The 23735-nt window shown below is 39.0% G+C and overlaps 1 protein-coding gene across 1 annotated transcript in view; it reads left to right on the forward strand.

Annotated features, from left to right (window-relative positions):
- Positions 1-3636: 3636 nt before the first annotated feature.
- The window catches only part of nxph4 (neurexophilin 4), a 57582-nt gene continuing 37483 nt past the window's right edge, over positions 3637-23735 (forward strand). Inside the window, exon 1 of the mRNA XM_086040687.1 lies at positions 3637-4061. Coding sequence (XP_085896813.1) covers positions 4008-4061 — 54 coding nt within the window. The 5' untranslated portion in view covers positions 3637-4007. The remainder of the gene's footprint in view (positions 4062-23735) is intronic.

Below are 23735 nucleotides of genomic sequence, written 5' to 3' on the forward strand. Positions count from 1 at the left end.
TCTATCTATCTATCTATCTATCTATCTACACACACATACCCAAAAAGTTTTTTTTTTCTGTGCTCGTAGTTGTGTGTGTGTGGAAGACACCTATTGATTTAGAATAAGGTGCTTCAATACGCCGCATCGTAGTATCTTCAAGTGCAATGATTCTCAAAGTGTGGGACACCGGGTTCCTCTAGTGTTAAGCGAAGGAGTCACTGCGCAAGTACAGTTTAGTAGTTTTTAACTTTTTAGTACGACACATTTGCATTCCATCTTTTGGAAGTGTTTATACATTTTTATTTTGGTATATTCTTATCTAACGTGTGCAAAACATTTTAATTGAATCATTATTTAAGTCTAACTTTTATTTCCCCATTTTTAAGCCCAGAGCATGTTTAAAATGCAAAAAATGTTACATCCATCCGAACTGCTTATCCTCACGAGGGTTGCAGGCATGTTGGAGTTTAGAGTAAAGGCGGGGTGCACCCTGAACTTGTTGCCAGCATATCGCAGGGCACGCAAAGACAAAGAACTGTGGCTTCCAATAAAACAACAATAGTCAATAGCAAATTTTAACCACAGATGGCTTTGTGTGTAAACGTAATTTTGACGCTGGTTTCAAAGATGCCTTTACTTTTTTTCAATCACATCAGGGGTCTGTTTCACAAAGCAGTGAAAACTTCCCTAAACTTAACCCTGAAATGAGGGAAACTCTGACCTTTCGGTTTAAAAAAGGGGGTATCTCAAACCAGACAAAGAGGGGTAACTCTAGCCAGTTTCAGAGAGGGAGAGGTAACTTAATGACAGACTCTCTGAACCTATCCCGAACTCCTTGTTTAGAGCCACACACTCCATTTAATTTCCTCATTCATTCTGTTCGCAGGCAAGTTTTGGCATAGCCTAGTTCTGCTTTCTGTCATTAAAAAAATCTGAGTTAGTATATGAGAAGTTCATTAGGCACAGTATCACTGAAAAACGTTTCTGTTGAATTTACTCAATTTTATTTCGTCAAGTGGTTGCATGAAATGTAATCATCTGGATTAAGATAAATTTAAAAAAGTAAAAAAGTAGACTATACATCAACTAAATAAATGTATGTGGATACAGACGATTTTATTTTGTGCAACCACTTGACGAAACAAAAGTGAGTAAATTCAACACACAATTTTTTCAGTGTATAGGTGGAGACAAACGGACATATGTCCTTTTGATAATGATCCCGTGGATGAAGGTGCAGCATTACTACGCAGAGAATTAAATATTCGTCGGGAGATCAGACTGCGCAGTGATGTTTTAGCATTTCCAGATAATTATCTTTTGGAGCGGTACCGTTTCATGGGATAGTCCATCATCCACATACACTGAAAAAAGTTTCTGTTGAATTTACTCAATTTTATTTCTTCAACGTGGTTGCACGAAATATAATCATCTGAATCCAGATCCGTTTTACATCTACTTAAAAAATGTATCAGGCTCCAGATTATTTTATTTTGTGCAACTACTTGACAAAATAGAGTAAATTCAACCATAATTTTTTTTCAGTACAGGCCCATGAGATTATGCCAAGATCTGAACTGTTTGAACAATGTTTTTATATTTCGTCAGCTATTAAGTGCGCTTCTCCCCCACGAGATTGCACCTAAATTAAATAAATTAACAGGCAGAAGCAAGCAGTTTTCCTCTGATACATTATTGTGATTGCAAAGGACTTGAAACTTCCCCATATATTGACGCGAGCAGCGATGTTCTCCCACGCCCCTCCCTCGTTGCCATGGTGACTCGTCGATTCATGCTGTCTTTCCATAGTTGTGGCGCACGCGCTTAACTCCGGGTGACGATACTCCAATTTGAGTAAACTCAGAGTTTCCTATCTCAGAGTAGACAAACTCAGACTTCAGGATTAGACTCAGAGTTTGTTGAACCTGATTGAAACTGACCCCAGGTTTTTGAGAGAATTTCCGATTTTGTTTTTAAATTTGATCTATAAAAGCTTGCTTAATACAGATTTTACCACTGTAAGTAATTTCACAAAAATGTATCCACCTGTTGAACCTAAGCCTTAATTCATAAGTATTACTAAATTATCTATACAATATTGCTATATTACATCTTATATTATTGTTATATTCTTCCTCTTCTTCTTCATCTTGTCATACTACAATTACTACTACTACTACCACCAGAATTGGGCATTTTACAAAAAATTCGCAGTCCGTTTATTGCCTTCCGCCTACAGCTGGGGTACCCTTCCGCCATCTGTTTATCCGCCATTTTGTCCGGCCGGACCAAGTAGTAATCACCTATCGGTCGGTCCGTCTATCATTTTAAAGACGCTTCTGTCGACCCACTTAACCCCCCCCCCCCTCCCAAAAAAAACCCACACATCATACTCGAACAGTTTGTGCACTGTTGCAGAGAGCTCGGACGGTTTGGGAATTTGGGGGAGTTCACTGGAGCACTTCAGTAGTACAAAACAGTCTGGCTTTACATTTGTCCTCGTCAAATCAGGCAGGAGGAGTATAGGGCCAAACGTCAGGCGAAAAAAGAAAAGAGAGAAAATGATGTGAATGGCTTACCTCTTTGATGCAAGCAGTGGTCGGCAAGGGGTTGGGCTTGTCATCTGTAGGACCATCTGGTCCCTAACGAAATGTTTATGACATATGAACTTGAAAGGCTTCACTTTGCTGGCGTTAAACTGGTCTTTTGGACGTCCGTGCAAGTTCATCATTCACATTCATTCCTCTGAATTTTTGTCTTTGAGAAACAAATGAAGAATGAATCCTGCATATGTGGATAGTCGTAGTGTCTGGAGTTGTTTCTGCAAGTTCCATACTAGCAGTGTTTACTCGGCATGTTTCTTTCTGAGAAGCAGTACTAACATGAGTCGTCTGCAAGCGTGCATCAATACTTGTCTACAGTCTGCTGACCCTTTGCCGCTCAATGTGATGTCACACGGCTAAAAATAGCAGGTGTGCGGCAGGCTATTAGGACCCATTACCTGACCAAAAACATGCCAAAACATCAATGTCGGGTTAGAGATGATTACATAGATTTACGACAATCCACTTCCACTTATGCTTAATCCGTCTTTTCGCATTTATTGTTTATCACCTGCAAAATGGGTGTCCGTCAAAGGTGGACAGACGGACCGGTCCGTCCCAGCTCTGACTACTCCTACTACTACTACTACTACAATAATAATAATAATAATAATAATAATAATAATAATAGCAATAATTGTTGCTGTTGTTGTTATTATTATTGCTATATGTAAATATGATGTGCTGCAGAAAAAACGTGGGCAGATTCAGAATCAGCACAAAAAAAATCTAATTTTCCCTGCATCTCTGATAAAAAATAACCAGTGTATATGTAAATGTTCGGTTAAGTTGTACTGGGTGTCAAAAGTTTGAGATCCAAAAGCACTGGAACAATGATGAGGGCTTTAATTGCTGATCTTAGTTCCCTTTTTACTCTTATTGGTAGGCTAAGCGGACTTCTTGCTTGTCCATATAAGGCAGTGGTCCTTTTGGTGTGACGCGCGCAGGTAGAGAGTGAGGAAGAGGAGGAGGAAGAGGTGGGAGGAGAGAAAGGAAGGAAGGAGGGAGCGTAAGAGATGATGTACAGTATCTCTTCTCCTCCTTACAACAACCACTCACAACTCGTTTACCTCCAGGAAGCGCGCACACTCCATCCAAAACATCAGTAAATATCGGACCACTGCGCGTAAAACTTGTCCGGCGATGAGCGCAGGCGGACAGCGCGGATGCTGCGCATGAGGCTGAGAGGAGCGGCGAGACACCCAAGTTGGCATCCAATATCGCGCGCCGAGGAACACCAACAACTTTGAGCGAACTTATCACCCCGGCTGGCTGTAGCGGTTGGGATTGGCTCAAGTCGGCCGCCGCCGTGCGTCTGTCCCCGTCCATCCTCCTCCTCCTCCTACTCCTCCTCCTCCTCCTTCTCTTTTCGCTTCGTGTATGCGAGGAAGAGTTGAGTTGCGTTTGTGAACGGAAGGTGACATGCAGGTGCTCGGATGGACCGCGCTCGTCCTCTGCCAGTGGATCCTGCGTAAGGTGAGCTTTAAGACTCGCTCGTGTGGGTCGTGCGTAAATGCGCAAAAAAAAAAAAAAAAAACTGTTATCATAAATGTGGCTCATGCTGTTCTTTAGCACATTTCATTAACATTAAGTTTGATAATAATCTAAAATCTAATCAAACAGTTGTTAACTGATTTTTTTTTTTAATGTGCACTTTTCCCATGCCGTTTAAAAAAAAACCAAACCCATTTTAATGCAAGTTTTTATAATCACAACTATTGTTTGGAGCTGTTACTCCAGTTGGCGTTTGTTTTTGCACTAAAATTCACGTCAGTTATCTACTGCTTATCTGCAAACAAACAAACGAAAACATAATTGAACAGCACTGCAACATCACACAAAAGGTTAGGATGGACTTTGGGGCTATTGCCGCTTGCTGCTTAATTGTGTCTCAATCATATCGACGTTCACAAAATAGACTTCAGAGATGTACATAGAGTTCAGTATATGTCATATGCAAAGCATTGGATACAAAGACCAAAATATTTCCTAATGGGTGCTTGAAGTACCAATCATCTTTGGATTAGCTTTGATGCTATCTTATTGCTTTTAGTATCTGTCAGTGTTATATGTTTTTGTCACAATGTTACTTGTTTTGGAATTTTCCAAAACATACAGTATATACAAGTTTAATGTCTGCACTAATTGTTTGGGCACCCCCGGTGCTTTATAGGCTACTGTATAGCAGTGCGCACCCCCACTTATCTATTTATCTATTTGTGCTGGCAGCAACTTCCTTTCATTTTTTTCTCCTTCTGAAGTTGAACGTGCCGCTGGCTTGTTTTATTATCTCCGCATCACCACTGCTCAACTGGAGGTTAGTTTGGCTCTGCTTCTGATTATATGAGCTTAATGTGCGCGCGTGTGTGTGCGTGTTTGTGTGTGTCACCCCACCATCATAAATGAGCTTTTTTGACTATGGTTAAAATAGAGACGTAGAGTAGTGTGTGTGTGTGTTCTGGAAATGGATCATATGTTCTGAAAAGACATCTTTCTCCCGTTGTTACATCCCTCTCTCGCTCTTCCATTACAGATAATTTGATTTCTGACTCTCAAGAATTCAAAGCACTTACAAGTATTGACGACTGCGTCCGAAAGCGGATTGGCTTTTCGCTTTAAAAGAAGAGAGAAACTCTGAATATGTTAAGTGCCATTTCTGTGGTTCAAGTTGAGAGTCTATGGCTGAGGTAGCCGCATTGTTACCGGATTTGCGCTGGGATTTATTTTATTTTTTTTGTATAGAATGCTTGTTGGCTTTTGCAGATTTATTGTTCTTCAGTTATTACATCTTTACATGTATACATTTATCTTAAGTTGGTTGGCTGCTATGAATCCATTTAGGGTGCAACCTTCACCACAACCTTGTGGAGCTGAGTTACTGGCGTGTTATATTACCGGTAATCATCGAACTTCGTCAACACATACAATGGCAAAAACGTGATTTAACATCACCCATTTGGCTAGTGAATGTAGTTGAAATTTGGTGGCAATTTAACAAAATCTCAAGCAGAACTTTGTCTTTGAAAAATGGTCATAATGAATGAATGTAAATTGGACGCATAACACAAAAATGGAAGAACTCTTGTTTGGTTTACATCATGACTTCTGGAGGCTTTTCTGTGGGTGTTCTCATGATCAATATCAATGTGTTTACTAAATTGTATGTTGTTAAGTGACGCTGCCTTCAGGAGCTGGACTTTCAAACTATTCATGAGGGTTAGTCATTCCTCACCATTTAGTCTCACGACGAGTATAAGTATTTCAAATTTAGTAGTAATTGGTTAAAATCTCTCGAGCAAGTTGTCTTTAAAGGATGCCTGGAAATGGGTGCACTGAACCAAACAGACTTCCTTTATATTTTTAGGCATAGCTTTTTGAGTCTTTTTTGTGGGTCGATTCCAAAAACAAAATGATTCCCAATTTAGTGTAATATAACTTACAGACGTGTCGAACTGCCAATGTGAAGTAAATATTTTTCACTAGCAAATACTTTAAAACGTATTTGCAAAGATGTTTGAAAGTATTTGCAAGTACATTTGAATTTATTTGTAGGCTAAATGCTAAAAACATTTTTTTCCCATAATGCCATTGTGTATTTACTGGCGCATGTGCAGTTAAAAAAAATAATAATAATAATTTTCTTTTAGCATTTGGCCTACATTATACCAATACGTTTGAAAGTTAAGTAAGTAAACATTGTCTATTCGTAATGTTTATGGTTTAATCATGTCTGCAATACATGAGTTCATTCAGCAAAAAAAATTCCTTTTTTTGAACTAGCAAATGCACAAGTTAATACCCCGTGTTTTTAGCATTTAGCCAACGAGTACATTTGAACATACGGCATTTGCAAGTACGCTCAAACATAGCGAGGAAGTGACAACGTGCAAGAGGAAAGTGACCACCGCCGGCCATTGCTTCGACTTGTCTCAGAGCAAAGAATCTGACTTACTTGCAAATACACTTGTACGTATTTGCCAGTCAAAAATGGTTGCTCCACATTGGCAGTTCCAGTTCTTCCACATCCATCTGCCCAATAGCCTATATGTACTTCAACATTTGACAAAATCTGACAAAATCTCTAGGAAAAATTTGCCCTTGAAGTAATTGCCAGCGTAAACCAAAAATGCAGACTTCTTATGTGTCTTTTTGCGCATGGCTTCTTGAGACATTTTTGTGGGCCTACTTATAATAGACATGTCTACCAAATTTCATGTTGCTAAATCAGACTGGCTTCAGGGGCCAATGCATTTTTCTGCCCCCACCACCCCACTTTTATGTTTTGATTGTGGTTGACAATATGATGAGTTCCGTCCTTCAGTGCTCTACTTTTTATGCAAGGATTATGAAGTGAAAAGTTGAAAGAGGGAGTGCAAAAATGTGAGCATCAGCCAAACAAGTTTGATTTAGGTTCTCTTTGAAATGGAATGGCTCCCCCCACCCCAGACTGCAAATGGTGGAGTCCTTGTTAAATTTGGGCATATTTCATGTTAATGGGGAAAGATGATTTGAGACAGGAGCGTGGTAACAGAGCAAATTGAACTTGTATCTCTGGACACCACTGTATGAGATCATGGACAAAAAAAACAAAACAAAATAATGCTGTCATTTTCATCCACCAGGGCACATTTGTGCCGAATCTTTAAAATGATGTGATCTGTAACCAAGCTTTGTATAGGTTTTGTGTATTTTGGCTTTTCACATTCAGGCAACTTCGTTAAGAAGTTTTCATGTAAAGCATCCAGCGTCCGACTCCTCGCTTTCCCACCTTGTGCTTTTTGAAAGCGTATCTACTCTAACAGCCCTACGTGAAATGGCAAAGATGTATGAAAAGCTTCTTTGCCGTTTCAGTGGTCCCGATAGGAACAATAGCATTAGCCGCCATCTCAACCTGACAAAATCCTCTTACTGTATCCCCCCCAGCGTCCCTCCCTCCTTTCCTCCTCCTTCTTGTCCTTATAAAACAAGTAGCAGGTGCATATCCCCATGGATATATTACAACTAGTGAGTGACTTTAATTTCATTATGTGTATAAATGGTACATTAAAAAGTCTACAAAACCCTGTTCAAATTCCAGGTTTTTGTGATTGTATATTAAAACAAAATGAGGCCAAGATAAATAATTTAAAAACGTTTCCAACGTTTAATGTGATGTATAACATGCACAAAAACAAAAACAAAAATCAAATGCGACAAAAAAAAAGAGGTGGTTGCAAAAGTGTGCGCACCCTCTAATGACTGTGGACGTGGCTGTGTTCACAATGAACCAAATGTCTTTGATGAAATAAAGTTCAGATGTTCTAGCAGGCTTCTCCTGACATCGGTACTCACATCTTACAGCACAAAGCGTGGTCCGGGGAGTTTGGACAGCATCAGAGTGACCTCATTGTGCAACGATATCAGGCAGGAGAGGGGCTCAAAGGAGTTCACCAGGCTTCTAATATACAATGGCGCAATTTGAAGACAGTCATCATCCACTGAAGAACATGACAAAACAGTGACTTTACCAAGAAGTTGATTTCATCCCCAAATTGATGAAAAGACAAGAACATTGGTAAGGTGTCTGCCAAGAGGCTGACAGTAACATTGGCATTGCAGGTATTTCTGGCAAGTACTGGCTGTTTAGTACGTATGACAACAATCTCCCGTCTTCATTCAGTATGTCCAGCTGGGCTGTTATCTAGGGTGAAAACTTTACTTGCAAATAAAAACATCCAAATCCGGATGCATTTTGACATAATACATGCAGGAAAATATATAAGGTTCCGATAAAAGCAAGGTTGGCCAAGGTTGAAAGTATGCTTGGTGCAAACACAACACTGCTCCTCACCAAAAGAACACCATACCCACAGTGAAGTGTGGTTATTTTGGGGCCTTAGTCAAGGTGGAAGGAACATTTCCAAGTAACACTGTTAACACAAAATGTCCAAGTTTCTGCTAGAAAGCAAAAACTGTCATGAAAAGCCCATTAGAACATTTGAACTTTATATGGGTCAGCGGTATTTTAAATGCTGGCAGTGTGTGCTGACTCCCTTTTAACATGAGCTTGAATGCGATTGGTTCATTCGGAACACAGCCATATCCCCAGTTATGAGGCTCTATAGTACACACTTGTACAACCATGCGAGCTCTTTTAAAAAATTTTTTTTTTTTTACTTTCCCCTCTCGAAAATGTTTTGTTTTCATTTGAGTTTTACAGGTTATAGGTCACATCATTGGTGGAAAAAGTTTTGAAATGATTCATCTTGGTCTCATTTTTTTGGATCACAAAAACCTGGCATTTGAACAGGCGTGTCTCGACTTTTGATATCCGCTGCATCTGCTACGGACTGACCGTTGTAGCAATACGATGTCGCAAACTTGTTCAAGAACCGTCATTCCATGCATTTGCGTCATCACATAAGACATTTTCTCACCAGGGAGTAAAGAAGGTGGTTGTCTTTTTTTATTTTTTAACCCCCGTTCTCCTGGTGGGGGTCTTTCTGTCCATCCGTGGATTGAAGTGAATCTAATGGCCCACTTTTCATCAAAGCGCTGTAATCTGTGTAAATGACAGTATATGCTCATTCGGCTCAAAGATTTGATATGTAATCTGCGGAATCATGACGACTGAAGCAATCACATTTACCGCCGCTATCATCCCAAATTGTGCCCACGCATCAAAAGTCTTTCCTTAAGCTTCAAAGGGGGAAAAAAAAAAATATTGTAATGGTTTATTTTAATTGTTTGTTACATGGTTCATTTGACATTAAGTAACAAACCATATTTAAAGTCACAAAAAAAAAATGCATACAAGCCAATTGAAAAGCAAAACGTTTGGTAATGTAAAAGTTCATCTTTTTCATGCCAGATAACCTTCCTGTGTCACAGAATGTCCAAGTCTTTCGATCACGATGGTTGTTTGAGAAAGTTTTGTTTGGTCAAATGTTCTGTGATTCCCGCATTTCCCACATTTGGATCGTTCCACTTTGGAAGGTTCCTGTGTGTTTCATGTTGCTTCTCCCCCACGCGGCATGTTTGACAATCCAATTGCTTGTAACTTGAACAATTTCACCTCAAGCTTTTGCTTGCTTTTGCCTTAAGGAGACGGCAGTTTAATTAAGCAGGGAAGATGACATACCATATATTATAATCACATATAATGCCGCAATACAGATAGCGTCTGTCAGGTAATTAGACCTCGATGCCAGAAATATGATGGATGGTTATTTAATGAAAATATGGATTTAATTAAAAACATAATATACAAAATGTGTATGCCATACTTTCAGATATTGCAGCATAGAGATTTGCATGTCTGCCTCACAGTTGAGAGGTTTGCATCTTGACTCCCTTCCAGTGTTCATTTTTGATTCGTGGCAAATGTGGTTCTGCCACATCACAGGTAACCATTTGTAGTAGTAGTGACTAAATTATAAAAATCACACATGCACTGTATTTTAAATACAACACTTATTTTGTTTTGTAAACATTGTCATCTTATTGCTAGCAGTCAATGGAGAACCCCATTGACGAGCTAGCAAAAATTAGCATTAAAAGTTACAGGAGGGGTTTACCTTCAAATAACATATATTTACACATAAATACTGTAGTAAAACATACAGTAATGTTATATACTAATAGGCATATATTCTTCCTAATCTCTGAAAAACTAATTAAGAAAAGTTAAATTGTGACTTTCTTCTTCTTGCCTTTTTGTTTTTTTCGGAATGTATGTGTGTATCTCCATACATGCAGTGCCGATAAGAGGCCATGGTGTGCTCGAGAAGACCAACCGGTATTTATTTTTATCTTTATTTATTTTTTATTATTGTTTTTATTGCTACTATTTTAATATACCATTATTTTACTTGTTACGCATTTATTTTCTGGTTGCTCTTTTAAGTTATACTTAAATATACATTTTGGTAGTTGGATAAATATAAAGTTCTGAAATCAGTAAATAATATTTTTTATTAATTGTGATTTCAATATTAATAAAAAATAATCTTGATTTTTTTTTTTTTCCACAATCACACAGACTTAAGAGCAAGTACTATTCAGGCACAATTTCTAGTACCTGCTATCAATGATCCACTCAGCTCCTGAAGGAATGATTAGAAAAAAAAAATAAGGATAGATAATATATAATGTACACATGCGTTTTCCGTTTTGCTACAGTCTCTGGTTTTTGCTGGCGGGGGGGTGATAATTTTTATGGATAAGGGCAGGGGGTCGCGGCCGGAAGGGTACCCAGGTCAAGGGTGGAGGGTCGCGGCCGGACCGGCAAAAAAGGGTCAAGTGCCCAGCTCTGCTTATTTCAGCATCTGTCCTTCGGAGACTGCCACATTAATAAGGCGGATATGCTAACGACCAGAGAAGTACTCTGCATAGACTTAGTGATCCATGCTAGCAACATGCCGGTGACTGCCGGTGATACCAGTGTCTTATGTTTTGATGAATAGAATCTACTTTCGAAATGCACAGCACTTCACCTCATTATTAAATAGAGGTCCGGGGTAACTTTTGCATGTGTGAATGGAAACACCACAGTCAAAACGTGATTGAAGCGGCTGACTGACTTCCGTTCGCCACTCCAGTCAACCTTTGATTGGTTCTCTTCTCACTTAGTCCATGTGTACCATTTTCTGATTGGTTCATTTCTCCTACCCGCGAATGATTTCTTCTGGTTGGATTCATCACAGTGTTTTATTTGTTTCGTCTTTTAATAGTTGACGAGATTGTCAATCAATTTTGTTATCGTCTTAATGAATGGCTTCTATTTTAGTTTTTGTTTGGTTTTCACCAGAAAAAAAATATTCGTGACGAAATAAATGATGAACATTTTTAGTCCACGAAATTAACACTGCAGTGAGGGCAGCACAGCCCTCTGCCCCTGGTTGCCAAGGAAACAGCATAGTGACATCATCAGTAAAATTATTTTCTTCATTTAAATAAAAGCCTCAGCTTTACCTGCCTTACAAAATAAGGCCTTTTTTTCACTCATCATTTACAGCAAAAGCACAATTTCTTATGCCCTTCTCTTTCTCCACGTTGGCAGTCTTGCATTCAAACACAACACACCGCCATGTCACATTTAATTAAAATGAAGGTTTTCTATTTTCCACACACATTCAGGAGGTCACGCGCTTTTATTCAATCGTCCTCGCTGAGGTCCAACCATGCTTCCGGTGGACGTTGTTGCGAAGCGCATCAGCGCAATAGCATCACTTTCTTTCTCAATTCTTTAGCGACTGTGTGTTTTTAAGGTACAGGCTCTACATGAAGTTGGACTACAAGAGGAGTGAATATGTGCTTTCACTTTAAGGTAAATAAAGTTTATAGACATTAAATCGTTTATCAATGTCCCTGATGCCCTTCACATTTGGAGCACTTGAAGTAAAAGAACATTTAAAAAACACACTTCAGCTGGATATGATGAGGATGTTTTACTTCATGATGAGGATGTTTTACTTGTCATTTGTGGGTTTAATAGTGAGGAGGATAATAGTAAATCCAGGCCAGCCAAGGACTGAAAACTTTCAAACTAATTGTGAAGCCCACGGTGTTTCAGACAACCTGTGAAAGTGAACATAAGGTTTTGAGCTGATAATCAGCAAGAGGTGTAGCCCATTACTTTGTTTTTAATAAGACAATACTAGGCTTTCCGCAATCATGGTTTTCTGATCAGCAATCAGAAGGTTTGGGAATAAAAAAACGATACTCCACCACCGATTCGATCAGAAGATGGAACAATATATATATATATACCACCGATTCGATCAGAAGATGGAACAATATAATATATATATATATTAGCAGCTTGTATAGTTACTCTACAAAAATATTTCAACCCCCCCCGAAATATTAGAAAAAACACTGAGAAACATTAAATATAACATGGAATATTTACATGTTTACCACATCTCCTTCTCTGACATTAATGAAAAACAAGTGCATGAACGTCGCCATTCGTTTAGGTGACTTTTGCTAAAACTTTTGCGATCTTGGTTCAGCAGCTTTAAACAAGTCTATCCACTTACTTAGCAGCTGCACCAAGTAGCCTATGCCTGCTTTTTGTTGGCTTGTATTGGAAGCTGGCTGTGTTGTACAAGTCCCAGTGCCCACAGACCACATTGATTATTTTTTTTCCTTCCATACCTGTCATACATACCCTGGCATGTATGTGATGTAGTAAGCACCTTCTCAAAGCAGTTTGGCTCCGGTGTAACTATACAAATTCACTCCTATCCACGTAAACCATGTCGACTTTATATGTGATCGTGTCGCCAGAATAGCTCAGCATGCGTTCTGTAAGACCGCAGTATATCTTCATTTAGCAAAAGTTTTGTGCGTCTGTCAAAAACGGAGCTATTTCTGTTTTAGTTCAAGCAATACATCTACCTGCTGGTTGCATCTGTGACTGGCTGAATATGTTTGGCCAGAAGTTCACATAACGTACGCTGAGTGATGAAAGCTATTCTGAATTAAAGGGATGTTCATATTAAATAAATAACACACATACTGTTGCTAGTTCTTTTTTTAACATACTATATATAAAATGGTTTAAGGACTTTTTACGAGTCCCCCCCAAAAATACACAAACGTTATTACTTTGTGATTGGATGTGCAAGGGTGCAGAAGCAGAACTTCTGCCTCCCAGCACAAAGGCTTTAATTAAACTCACGCGACACAAGACGAGGCTAAAAATAGATCAGCTTTCGGGCACTACGGCAGTACAGTACGACCCCAGAGTGAATGAGTTTGTGTTTTCTGTAATGTCTTATTTTGCGGATCTGATCAAGGATGCCATTGATAGCACAATTGATGACATTACAGTCGATCTGCGACATAGGATATTTTGAGATCATGATTGACAATTGGCATTACAAAGTATCAACATCTTCTACAACAAAGTTTTGAGCTTATATTTGACAATGCATGTAGCCATGACGTGGTTTTTTTTAAAAATGCGTGCAATGCTGAAAACAAACTTAGTTTTGAGCTAATGAACAACGATAAGTACAGTACAGCGTTTTGAGATAGTGATCGACAATCCTTTGTATGAATGAACGTCAAATTTTAATATGATCGCTAACAAAAGGAATTAGCCAGTACTTTGAAAATCAATGTAAAGTTTTGAGCTGGTGGTTGAAAATAGGCATAGCCGTTACTTTCTTTTATGAAACCAAGCACTGGCAAAGTTCATGACAGCTTTTGAAAATTGACCATTTTGAGATTGTTGTCATATGTACTTTTTAATAAACCAACGAACCTGTTAATTCAGTTAATAAAATAACTTCAGGATGTATGATACACAGTAATATGAGCTTTGATGACTGTCTTGTGACAGATTTTGGTAACAGTCCACCCTAAGGGCATTCTAATGTCAGTACATTCTTTTGTTTTGTGTACCTGACTGATTTTAATTTTATTTTCAATCGAGTTGCTATCCACTCATCCAGCCACTTTTCATCTCACTTCAATTTATGTATTCTTTGCGGTAAAAGCTGTGTAAATAGCACAAGGTATGCAGCCAAAAAATGAACAGGATTTTGTCAAGAAAAAGGGTGGTTAAAAAAAGAAGTGAGATGTATTTTTTGCCTGTTTAGTTTCAGACGCGCCTCCAGCTGTCTCAGTCGTCTTGTTTTGCTGTGGATTGACTTGCTTGTGAATTCCAGTTGGTGGGATTTCATACAAAAGCAAATAATGTTGGCGGAAGTTTAGTTCTTTTTGACTTTTTATATTGGAAAGGGAAATATGGAAATGTAGGGAGGCTGACGGTTGAATACACCCACTCTCTCTCGTCTGGGTTTTTATACAAATTAATGTAAAACGGTGCTGCGAATTACAGCACGGTGCTCAATACAAAACAGTGTGTTGCAAGTGTTTTGCCAGCTGAATTACATTTTGTTCCTGCGTCACTTTTTAAACAAGGAAACTCAAGCTTTCTTGCAAGCAGCTATTATCATATAACGACAGTCTGATGTCACTTATTTCAACAGACGAACATTAATTGCAAACACTCATTTCTTTTGTCCCCTTCACCATAGCTTGGCCAACTAACAAAATGGTGCGCTGCAGTGTTTCTCCACTGAGAATTTAGCAGGAGACACAAGAAGTGAAGCACCGTATTATGTTCTTTGAATTAAAAACAATTGCTGCCATATGTGAATATTCCTGTTTTATTCAAACATGAAAATGTGTTTTATTTAATTTAAAGTTTAGATTAAGATTACACCAAAGTCTCAAGGAGGATCTTTTAATGTATTTTAATATTCAGTATTTTTACTATTTATTTGATTTACCTAATCATGTAATAAATATATACATATATATACACACACACATATATATATATATATATATATATATATATATATATATATATATTTTTTTTTTTTTTTTTTGTTAAATCTTTTCTTAAAATTGGTTAGAAAAACGTATTTGTAAATGCAGCAACTATTCTGGTGAGCTAAAGAAAGAAGGGAAACATACAAAAGTCATGTGCACTGTATTTTACGGACCATTAGGTGCAATATCACTTGCCTACTTAGTATCACCAAAGTCTGCTCAAAAATGACTGGACAGCCTTGTTAGAGCTCTGCGTGCTTTTTTGCGCCCATCAAACCTTCTGCTCCACTCACAGAATCCTGCATGGCCCCTGGCACACACTACATTCAATGTTGGAGTGGCTCCCATCATTTCACACTCTGTGATGTCAATGTTGTAGAACAGGAGTTGTCCAAACCTTTTGCAAAGAGGGCCATATTTGGTGAGGTGAAATATGTGGGGGGCCAACCATTCAGCTTCAAGTTGCTTTCATTTTTCTGAAAATCAATGAACAGGCCTATTTTAAATAGATTGTTGTTGTTTATGCGTATTTTTTATTTGCAGTGCTATTATACTAAACTAAAACTAATAAAAACTAACAAATCCACACTGAAAGCTGATTAAAAGTAACTACATTAAAAAAAACAACTCAAAATGAAATAAAAGCTTACTATAATTAAAATTACAACCCTGATCTAGACCTACATTTAGGTATTTGTTTCATGTGTCTATGACATTCCTACTGGGAGTTATAGGCAGTTTTTTCTGTGTTTTTTTACTTAGGGGGCGCTAGAGCACAATTTGGGGTTTCATTTCACCCCTTACTGATGTGCGTGCAAAATTTGGTGAGTTTTGAAACATGTTAAGGGGGCAGTGGTGCAGATGACAAGTGGGGTTGGCCATGGTCTATTCTTGGCTTACTTATCCATTACTTTTTTGGCTTGTTTCTGTCCTCTATTCGCGTGCGCAATGTCGAGCCCCTTTGACCTCAAAACCGATATGGAATACAGCCCGGCTACGCCACTGAAACAATCCCATACCGTTGCAGTCATTTTGGCTTGTATTGGACTCGATTACGATCCAGTGGATCGGATTGGACCAGCCCAAGTAAATATAGTGAGGATGTGCTATTTCACATCCATTTTATGGTCATAAAAATGGTACTGATTAAACGATTGCATCCTGCTGTTTTGACACTTTGTGAGAATCTTTCCATGCTGTAGTTGTAGTTGTGTAAAATTGTACAGAGCTATGCATTGGAATTAATCAACACTCTCTTAGTTCTGAATGTGTGATTTCTTTAAAAGCCAACTGACCCAACCATTAGTCGGTAAGTATTGTGTTTTTTTGTTGTTGTTTTTTTAAAAAAAAGAATTTTTATTCTTCCTCCTATTTTTGCCTGCCCAAGAGTGGCCTTGGCTGGGATACCTATGCTCACACTCGCTCAAGGTCTGGTTCTTTTTCCCCCATCCCCATCCTGGACTTCAGTGAGAACGCAAACTGAGAAAGAAGCTGGGCTCCACATCAGAACATAGCAGCCGGCCTTCAGCTCTGGAAAAGAAGCCCTCTACAGCTGTTGCTCGGGCCCCATGAGGTTGGCCCAGTTGGAGGCCCTGTCCCGGCCGCCAATGGTGGGTCTCTGTAGAACTGCCAGCTTTAGCGTTGCATGAGGGCATGGTAGCAATGCGTGGCCCAGATGAAGTCGAACAGCAGTACTGTACAGCGAACCCTCACGAAATTACTGAGGAATGGACACCCCCCATTTAATGCCTGGATTAATGTTTTAAACCCTAAATAAATTTCCAACCAATGCAATTACAATCACAGATCATTACAATGTTTAAAATGTATGTATACATGTATGTTTATATATCTATCTATCTATATATATATATATATATATATATATATATATATATATATATATATATATATATATATATATATATATATATATATATATATATATATATATATATATATATATATATATATTATAACAGGGCCACAATTCACATTCGGCCGCTGAAACAGCCAAGATTAGCGCACAAAATTATTTTACCGGTCTAAGAATTTCGTACCACGAACTTTATCAGTTGTATCAGTGGCCAAACATTAATTGCTGCCTTGACAGCAGCAGTGGAAGGAAGATGCCGAGCCAGGTGGAAATGTCACAGCGACACAATGGCCTAGCTCAAGTCACCCATTTCTGCCAAAGTGGCCTAATCTAAAACACTTGATACATTTGAATGTGAGCGTGGAAATTTGCAAACGTCACATTTTTGCGGAAACGCACCCTTTGTAAATGAGGCCGCTGCTCTGCTCTCGCTCAGCATGTAAATGTATCCCTGCCTACTTGGTCAATGGACATGGCATCATTAGCGCAACAGCGGTAATATGGTAGTTTTATGTGTATGTGTGTGACTCAGCCAAAAGTCTCACTGCAGAAAATTGCTGCCCGAGAATCGGCCAGCTCTAAATTGCAAAGGCCCACAGGAGGCTGCAAAAGAAATCAATTTGGAAATATTTCTGGTAATTGGTTTGCCATAAGGACTCGTGACGAACTATAATGGAACCGCCACAGAAAAAAAAAGGACTTTTTTCTCAAGCGAATGTGCAAATACACCAGGTCAAAATAAAGGCTTAATCGAGTGGTCTTGATTATGCCTACGGCAGTCAAGGTGGGAAAGACAAAGTAGTGGATTGATGACAAACAAGTCCCACTTGAGGTATGCAGACTTGAGGGTGAATACTCATTTCGATAAAGTGACGATGTTGCCGTAGTGATGCTCGGTTCCAACAGGGATAAACATGCTGCACTGCACAGAGCGATGGCAGTGGGGTGAAGGGGGGCTTCCCGACTTCATCCATCAACACACTCACAACTGAACACGTTTGCATAAGTAAATCATGAAAACATCTTTGGCTCTTAAGGGGTTTATAATACATAATCTAAAGAACCGATTTTAAATTGAATTTAGATGAATTAAATTGGTGTTAATCACTGTACTGTACAAATACTATGGTACAGTATTCGTGTGGCATATTGATCATGCTCAGCTTGAAATCTAAAGGGCAGTAACTTGTCGGACAATGAAATGGGCCACTTGCAAGTACAGATAGACAAACATCCACAACTATATATTTATTTTGTTTATATAGACGTATTTTCAAGCTTTAGACAGAATATACATACTGTACAAGATATGCATTGGGCATTGGTCATTTCCGTTAGCCCTGCTCTGGTGTTTCACACTACCTTAATTTATGGTTTGGTTGGAAATATTGGTGTTTAACTACACAATGTTCTCTTGAAGGCATACTTTAAAACTATAATTCGAAGTAAAGTGGTCCCTTGCTATATCGTGGTTCACTTTTCGTGAACTCGCTACAGTGCAGATTTTTCACAGTGCTATTTAGTATGCTGTTTTTTTTACAGCGTACGAATCCGCATTGTGTCCCAATTGACTGTACAAACATCGCATTGTATTTTGCATCCTGATTGGCTATACTGTAGACCAATTTGAATACATCTCCTCCGTACCATATCTCGCACATAATGCGTATGGCTTACTGAATATAATTTATTGAAGGAGAAGAGGAGGAAGAGGACACGAGTGTCAATAAGATAAAGGAGGATGAACTTACACTTGGTGCTTGGCATCCATGGGAGCTGCACAATACCTGGGACCCTTTTATGTTTCGTTCTTACAGTTTTCAAATCTAATTGAAGGTGGCATGTCAGTTTCTTCTCATCTTCTCGCCCAAGAGAGAAAAAAAGAGGCAACAACTACCTTTAACTATGTTTTTCTCTGCTGAAAGGAGAAAAACGCTACAGTGGAGCAGCCAGGACAGAGGGACAGTCAAATACACGCAAGTCACAATTGATAGTTTCCGACCTCATATGATGTTCATTATTAAAATTAAAATGTGTTATTTCAAAAATTTGCCATCATTATTTGTTTGCAAATATTTACATTTTTATTTCTTAAACAGATGTTTGGGCCTCTAACTTCCTGTTGTGATCATTTATTAACAATTTACATGGGTCACTGTGACCTGCACCAATGTTTAATCGTAAAAAAAAAAAATTACATAACGCAATGTTTTTGATAGTAAGAAATGAAAATTTAAAACACGACCAGCAGACAAATCGCAGGGCACACAGAGACAAACATCCGTACTCACAATCACACCTAGGGGCAATTTAGAGAGTCCAATCAACTTACCATGCATGTTTCTGGAATGTGGGAGGAAACCGGAGTACCCGGAGAAAACCCACGCAGGCACGGGGAGAACATGCAAACTCCACACAGGGAGGCCGGAGCCGGGATCAAACCCACGACCTCTGAACTGTGAGGCGGACGTGCTAACCAGTCGACCACCGTGCCGCCTCCTTATAAAGTAATGTTAACAATATTAATAATGATAATAATAATGTGTAATTTTCTTACTAAGGTTTGAACTTTGAGTGTGTTTAAACAATAAAGAAATGTGAGAAAATGTTAACGGTGAGGTTTACAGCCTTAAAACATACAGTGTACTAATTGTAAAAAGAAGTTTGCTACTTCGTGGATTTCACCTATTGCGGGTTATTTTTGGAACGTAATAAATGAGGGACCACTGTATAGGAAATAAATGGGTATGGGCCATACAGACGGGCAGGTACCATATCAATACAGCACTCCATGCAGTTTCAGTTTCACAGTATTGGTTTGTGTTGTCTTCTTTCGCATGACTTCATAAATAAAGAAGAAGGGAGATGGAGGGCTCATGGTTTGAAGTGGTCAGCCCTACTTTGGACGCCTCTGCTGGTGTTGCTCCACTTTTGAGGGGTCCCCTGTCATCTTTGTGATGTGCGCCGTGTGCTAATCCTTCCCTGTGTTTCGTGGCACCCACGCAGGAGGCCGAGTGCAGCTTTTGAAAATAGATCACATCAGAAGGGACTCTTGGCTCCTGATGAACGGCCAATGTGTTTGTTTCATACATGCATGATGAATTGCGGTGGGGCGGGGTTGGGTTGGGACGCCAGTCTTGGCATGAAGCCACGGCCCCATTGGTCAGCACGTTGCCGAGTCTGCGCTTTCCCTAGGAAGAGGCGTGCTGCGTCTCATGTTTGTGCTAGTTCCGGGACTACTGTGTACTGTATTGTTTGGTGGGGGCCGACTGATGCGATGCATGAGAATCACACATAGTTGTGTTTGAGTGTGTGTCAACTGTGCAGTTTTTATCCAAATTTAGGGAGGGTTTGGCTTTTTTGCCGTGTTTTATTTTTTGATGCCACAGCCCACTGGTAGCAGTGATGGCAAAGATGGGGATAAAAGTTTGATGCTCACCATGGAACCAGAAATGGAACTTAGCGCGAGAAGAGGAAAGTGGCTGCAGGCCTCTCAGTCCAATTTCAGCAGAACATTTCATTGAGTAATAGTTGCATGCACAAACTAATTTTGCCCAGTGGACACCATGTACATTTCACACAGCAGGTTCAACAAATTTTAATCTAATCATGAAGTTAGAGTTGATTTACGCTAAGATCTTCAGAAACTCTGAAGTTTCTTCACCTGGAGTTAAGCTCGTGCACCACAACTATGGAAAGCAGAAACGGAGCCCGATACGACGAGTCACCATGGCAACGGGGAAGATGCATGTGTAAATTTCAATGTAGTCCTTTGCAATCACAATAATATAACAGGGGAAAACTGCTTTAATGGAAGCATATTAATTAATTTCATTTAGGTGCAATCTCGCGGGAGAGAATCCCACCTGGTGACTGCTGAAGATGAAATATAAAAACATTGTTCAAACAGTTAAGACCTCAGCATAATCTCATGGTGGTACATTGAAAAAAAAATGATGGTTGATTTTCCTCAATTATATTTCATCAGGTTGCACAAAATAAAATCATCTGGAGCCAGATACATTTTTTAAGTAGATGTATAGTCTATTTATATGTGGATACTTTTAAGTAGATGTTTAGTCTATTTAAAAAATGTATCTGGATTCAGATGAATTTTATTTTGTGTAACCACCTGACGACATAAAATTGAGTAAATTCAAAAGACACTTTTTTTCAGTGCGCATGAAACGGCCCAAAAAGATAATTTACTGGAAATGCTAAATAATCGCTGCGCGGTCTGCTCTCCTGACGAGTATTTAATTCTCTGCGTACTCATGCTGCACCTTCATTCAGGTACGGGATCATTATAAAAAGGACATTCTTCGTCCTGTCTCCACCTAATGGACTTCTCATATAATTACTGCGATTTTTTTAAAATGACAGACGGCAGAACTAAGCTGTGCCAACACCCGCCTGTGAACTGAATGAATGAGGAAATGAAATTTCCTCTGAAAGTGGGCGGAGCCAGAGAGAAACTCGAGATTCATTGAGATAAACTTCGTCCCAGCCAGGTTAGGTTCAGAGAGTCTGTTACTGCGGTAACTGAGTTAGAGAGCTCAAAGTGGAAGTCAACCCAAACATATTTTTTTCAAGAATAAGTTCTACGCAAGCCCACCAGTTGAAACAAGGTATTCTGATAAATATTGCGTTTGTGGAATAAGAGTTCATCCACCTATTTTTAGCCATCTGAGCGAGCGGCCATTTTGTCACTTCTGTCGACCGAAAATGACATCACGACTGCTCAGGTAACGACCAATCACGGCTGACCTGTTTTCTGAAGCTGAATACCAGATGAATACCACGGTATATAATAATCAATAATTATGAAACAACATCTATAACAATAAAAATAATAATGATGATAATAACAATAATGATAATGGTGGTAATGATAATAATAATAATGATGATGATGATGATGGTGATGATAATAATAATGACATTCCTCATAATCTATTGCAGTATCTTGATAAATAAAATACAAATGAAAAATATAATACTATATTTCCATAGTACAATCATAGTTATTATTGATAGTGATTATGAAACAACAATAATGTCGTATAATACAATAACCGTTTCTATGCAGTAGTAATGATATGAAGTTATGTACATCATAAGGATTCAGATGATCTATAAACGATCCAATGATGAATAAAATAACTTTGAAAAATACAATACAAATAAAAACCAATCTCTATGATCTTGAGGATGAATGAAGTAAATAAATAAAATGACAAGTAAAATAAAACATTTTCATTTCTGCCCACAGATGTATCTAATTACAGCAATATTATCAGTCATTTTTAAACAATAATTGAATATGAATATAGTACATTCATATGAAATACAATCAGCCTCTAAACAACGGTGTGTTGAAAACAAGTCAATTGTCTTTACTTTGGTGATTTCTTTAGGTCAACTTTATCTTACAACAAAATTATTTATTTTGCTTTCTTATCAATAATAATAATGACATGTCCTTCGTTCACATTGTATTAATTTGTAGTGCGGTTTGGTGCGCGGGGGAGCCTTGGGCTTGCTCGGCAAGACGTTTTATGATTAATAATCATGCACCTGCAAGAGATATATAGAAGAGGATTTTGTGCATGCAATGAAATATTAAAGCACAATCTGAGTCACCAAATATCATAACTCACCGGCACAGGAATCTGAGAGAAAGCTCAGGGTCAGCGCAGCATAAGATCCCCCCCCCCCCCCCGCCCCCACCACCACCACCACCATAGATGGCAGTCTTGAAGAGGGATGAGGCTTTTTATTTATTTGATTTATTTAAAAAAACATTTTTAATATTCTCATCTTGACCTGTAATGCATTAATTCAGACACGGCGGTGGATTTATTGGACAAGAAAAAGAAGAAGAAACGCCTTGCTGGTATGGTGACCTCAGAATTTAAGCTCTTGTGCTTTGTTCAGAAATGCCATGGAAATCTTTGAACATATGAGATTGCCGTGGATTTGCTGCTTTTATTCATTTTTTTAATCATGTTCAGTCTTGTTTGGATCTTCAGGCATTTTTGGCACTATGTAAGATTAAAGCTGTTGTTGTTGTTTTTTTGTTTCTTCACTGAAATTCAATAGAGGTGTGATGAGAATGTCGTGCGTATCTGGAGAACGATTTTGATTTGACCAATTTCCATGAGATTCTGTGGGGCAGTTTTAGTGTTAATCCGGAAAAAGGTGCTGAATTAACCGATTGTCTTGAATTTCTCTGGCATGTTTGGTGTAGAGCTGGATCAAAGCGTCAGTTTCGTGATTTTGACATTTTGCCTGAACTTCTGGGTGAGCTTCTGGTGTACTGTAGCACTTGATAAAACTGTTGATGTCCCACAGGTTTTGTGGAAACCATTTTTGAGTAGTCCGCTGATAGTGTAGTGGTACACACGCCTGAGTTGTGTGCGGGCAGCGTGGGATCGATTCCCGCTCAGTGACAGTGTCTATGTGTGCCCTGCGACTGGCTGGCGACCAGTTCGGGGTGTAGTCTGCCTTCACCCATTGACGGCTGGGATAGGCTCCAGCAACTTCCCGCGACCCTATATAGGATAAGCGGTTTGGAAGATGACATGACATGACATTTTTGAGTAGATCTCGATAAAGGTGTCTGTTTAACTGATTTCCGCACATTTGCACATAATGACTCCTGTTTTGGTAGACTGGCGCCCGTGTGCTCGGCATAAAAAAAAGTTCTTGTTGTTGCGCCTCTCTGGGCCTTCCGGTGCACCAAGTTTTCTCGCCCCTGATTTGTCTGACAATTTGGTAATAGAATTTAGTCTGCGCTCAGCATAAAAATGGGTGCATCTTCATTTTCGTACCAGGGCAATGGTTAAGTTCAGCTTGTTTTGGAATTTGGTAGACATGCGCCGCCTGATTGGGCATTCCTGCCGCACCCCCCATTGCATCTACAAATTTGGTTACAAAGA

The sequence above is a fragment of the Filicampus tigris genome, chromosome 9 (assembly GCF_054856515.1).
Source record: "Filicampus tigris isolate MCC_2025a chromosome 9, RoL_Ftig_1.0, whole genome shotgun sequence".
In the NCBI taxonomy this organism is placed as follows: domain Eukaryota; kingdom Metazoa; phylum Chordata; class Actinopteri; order Syngnathiformes; family Syngnathidae; genus Filicampus; species Filicampus tigris.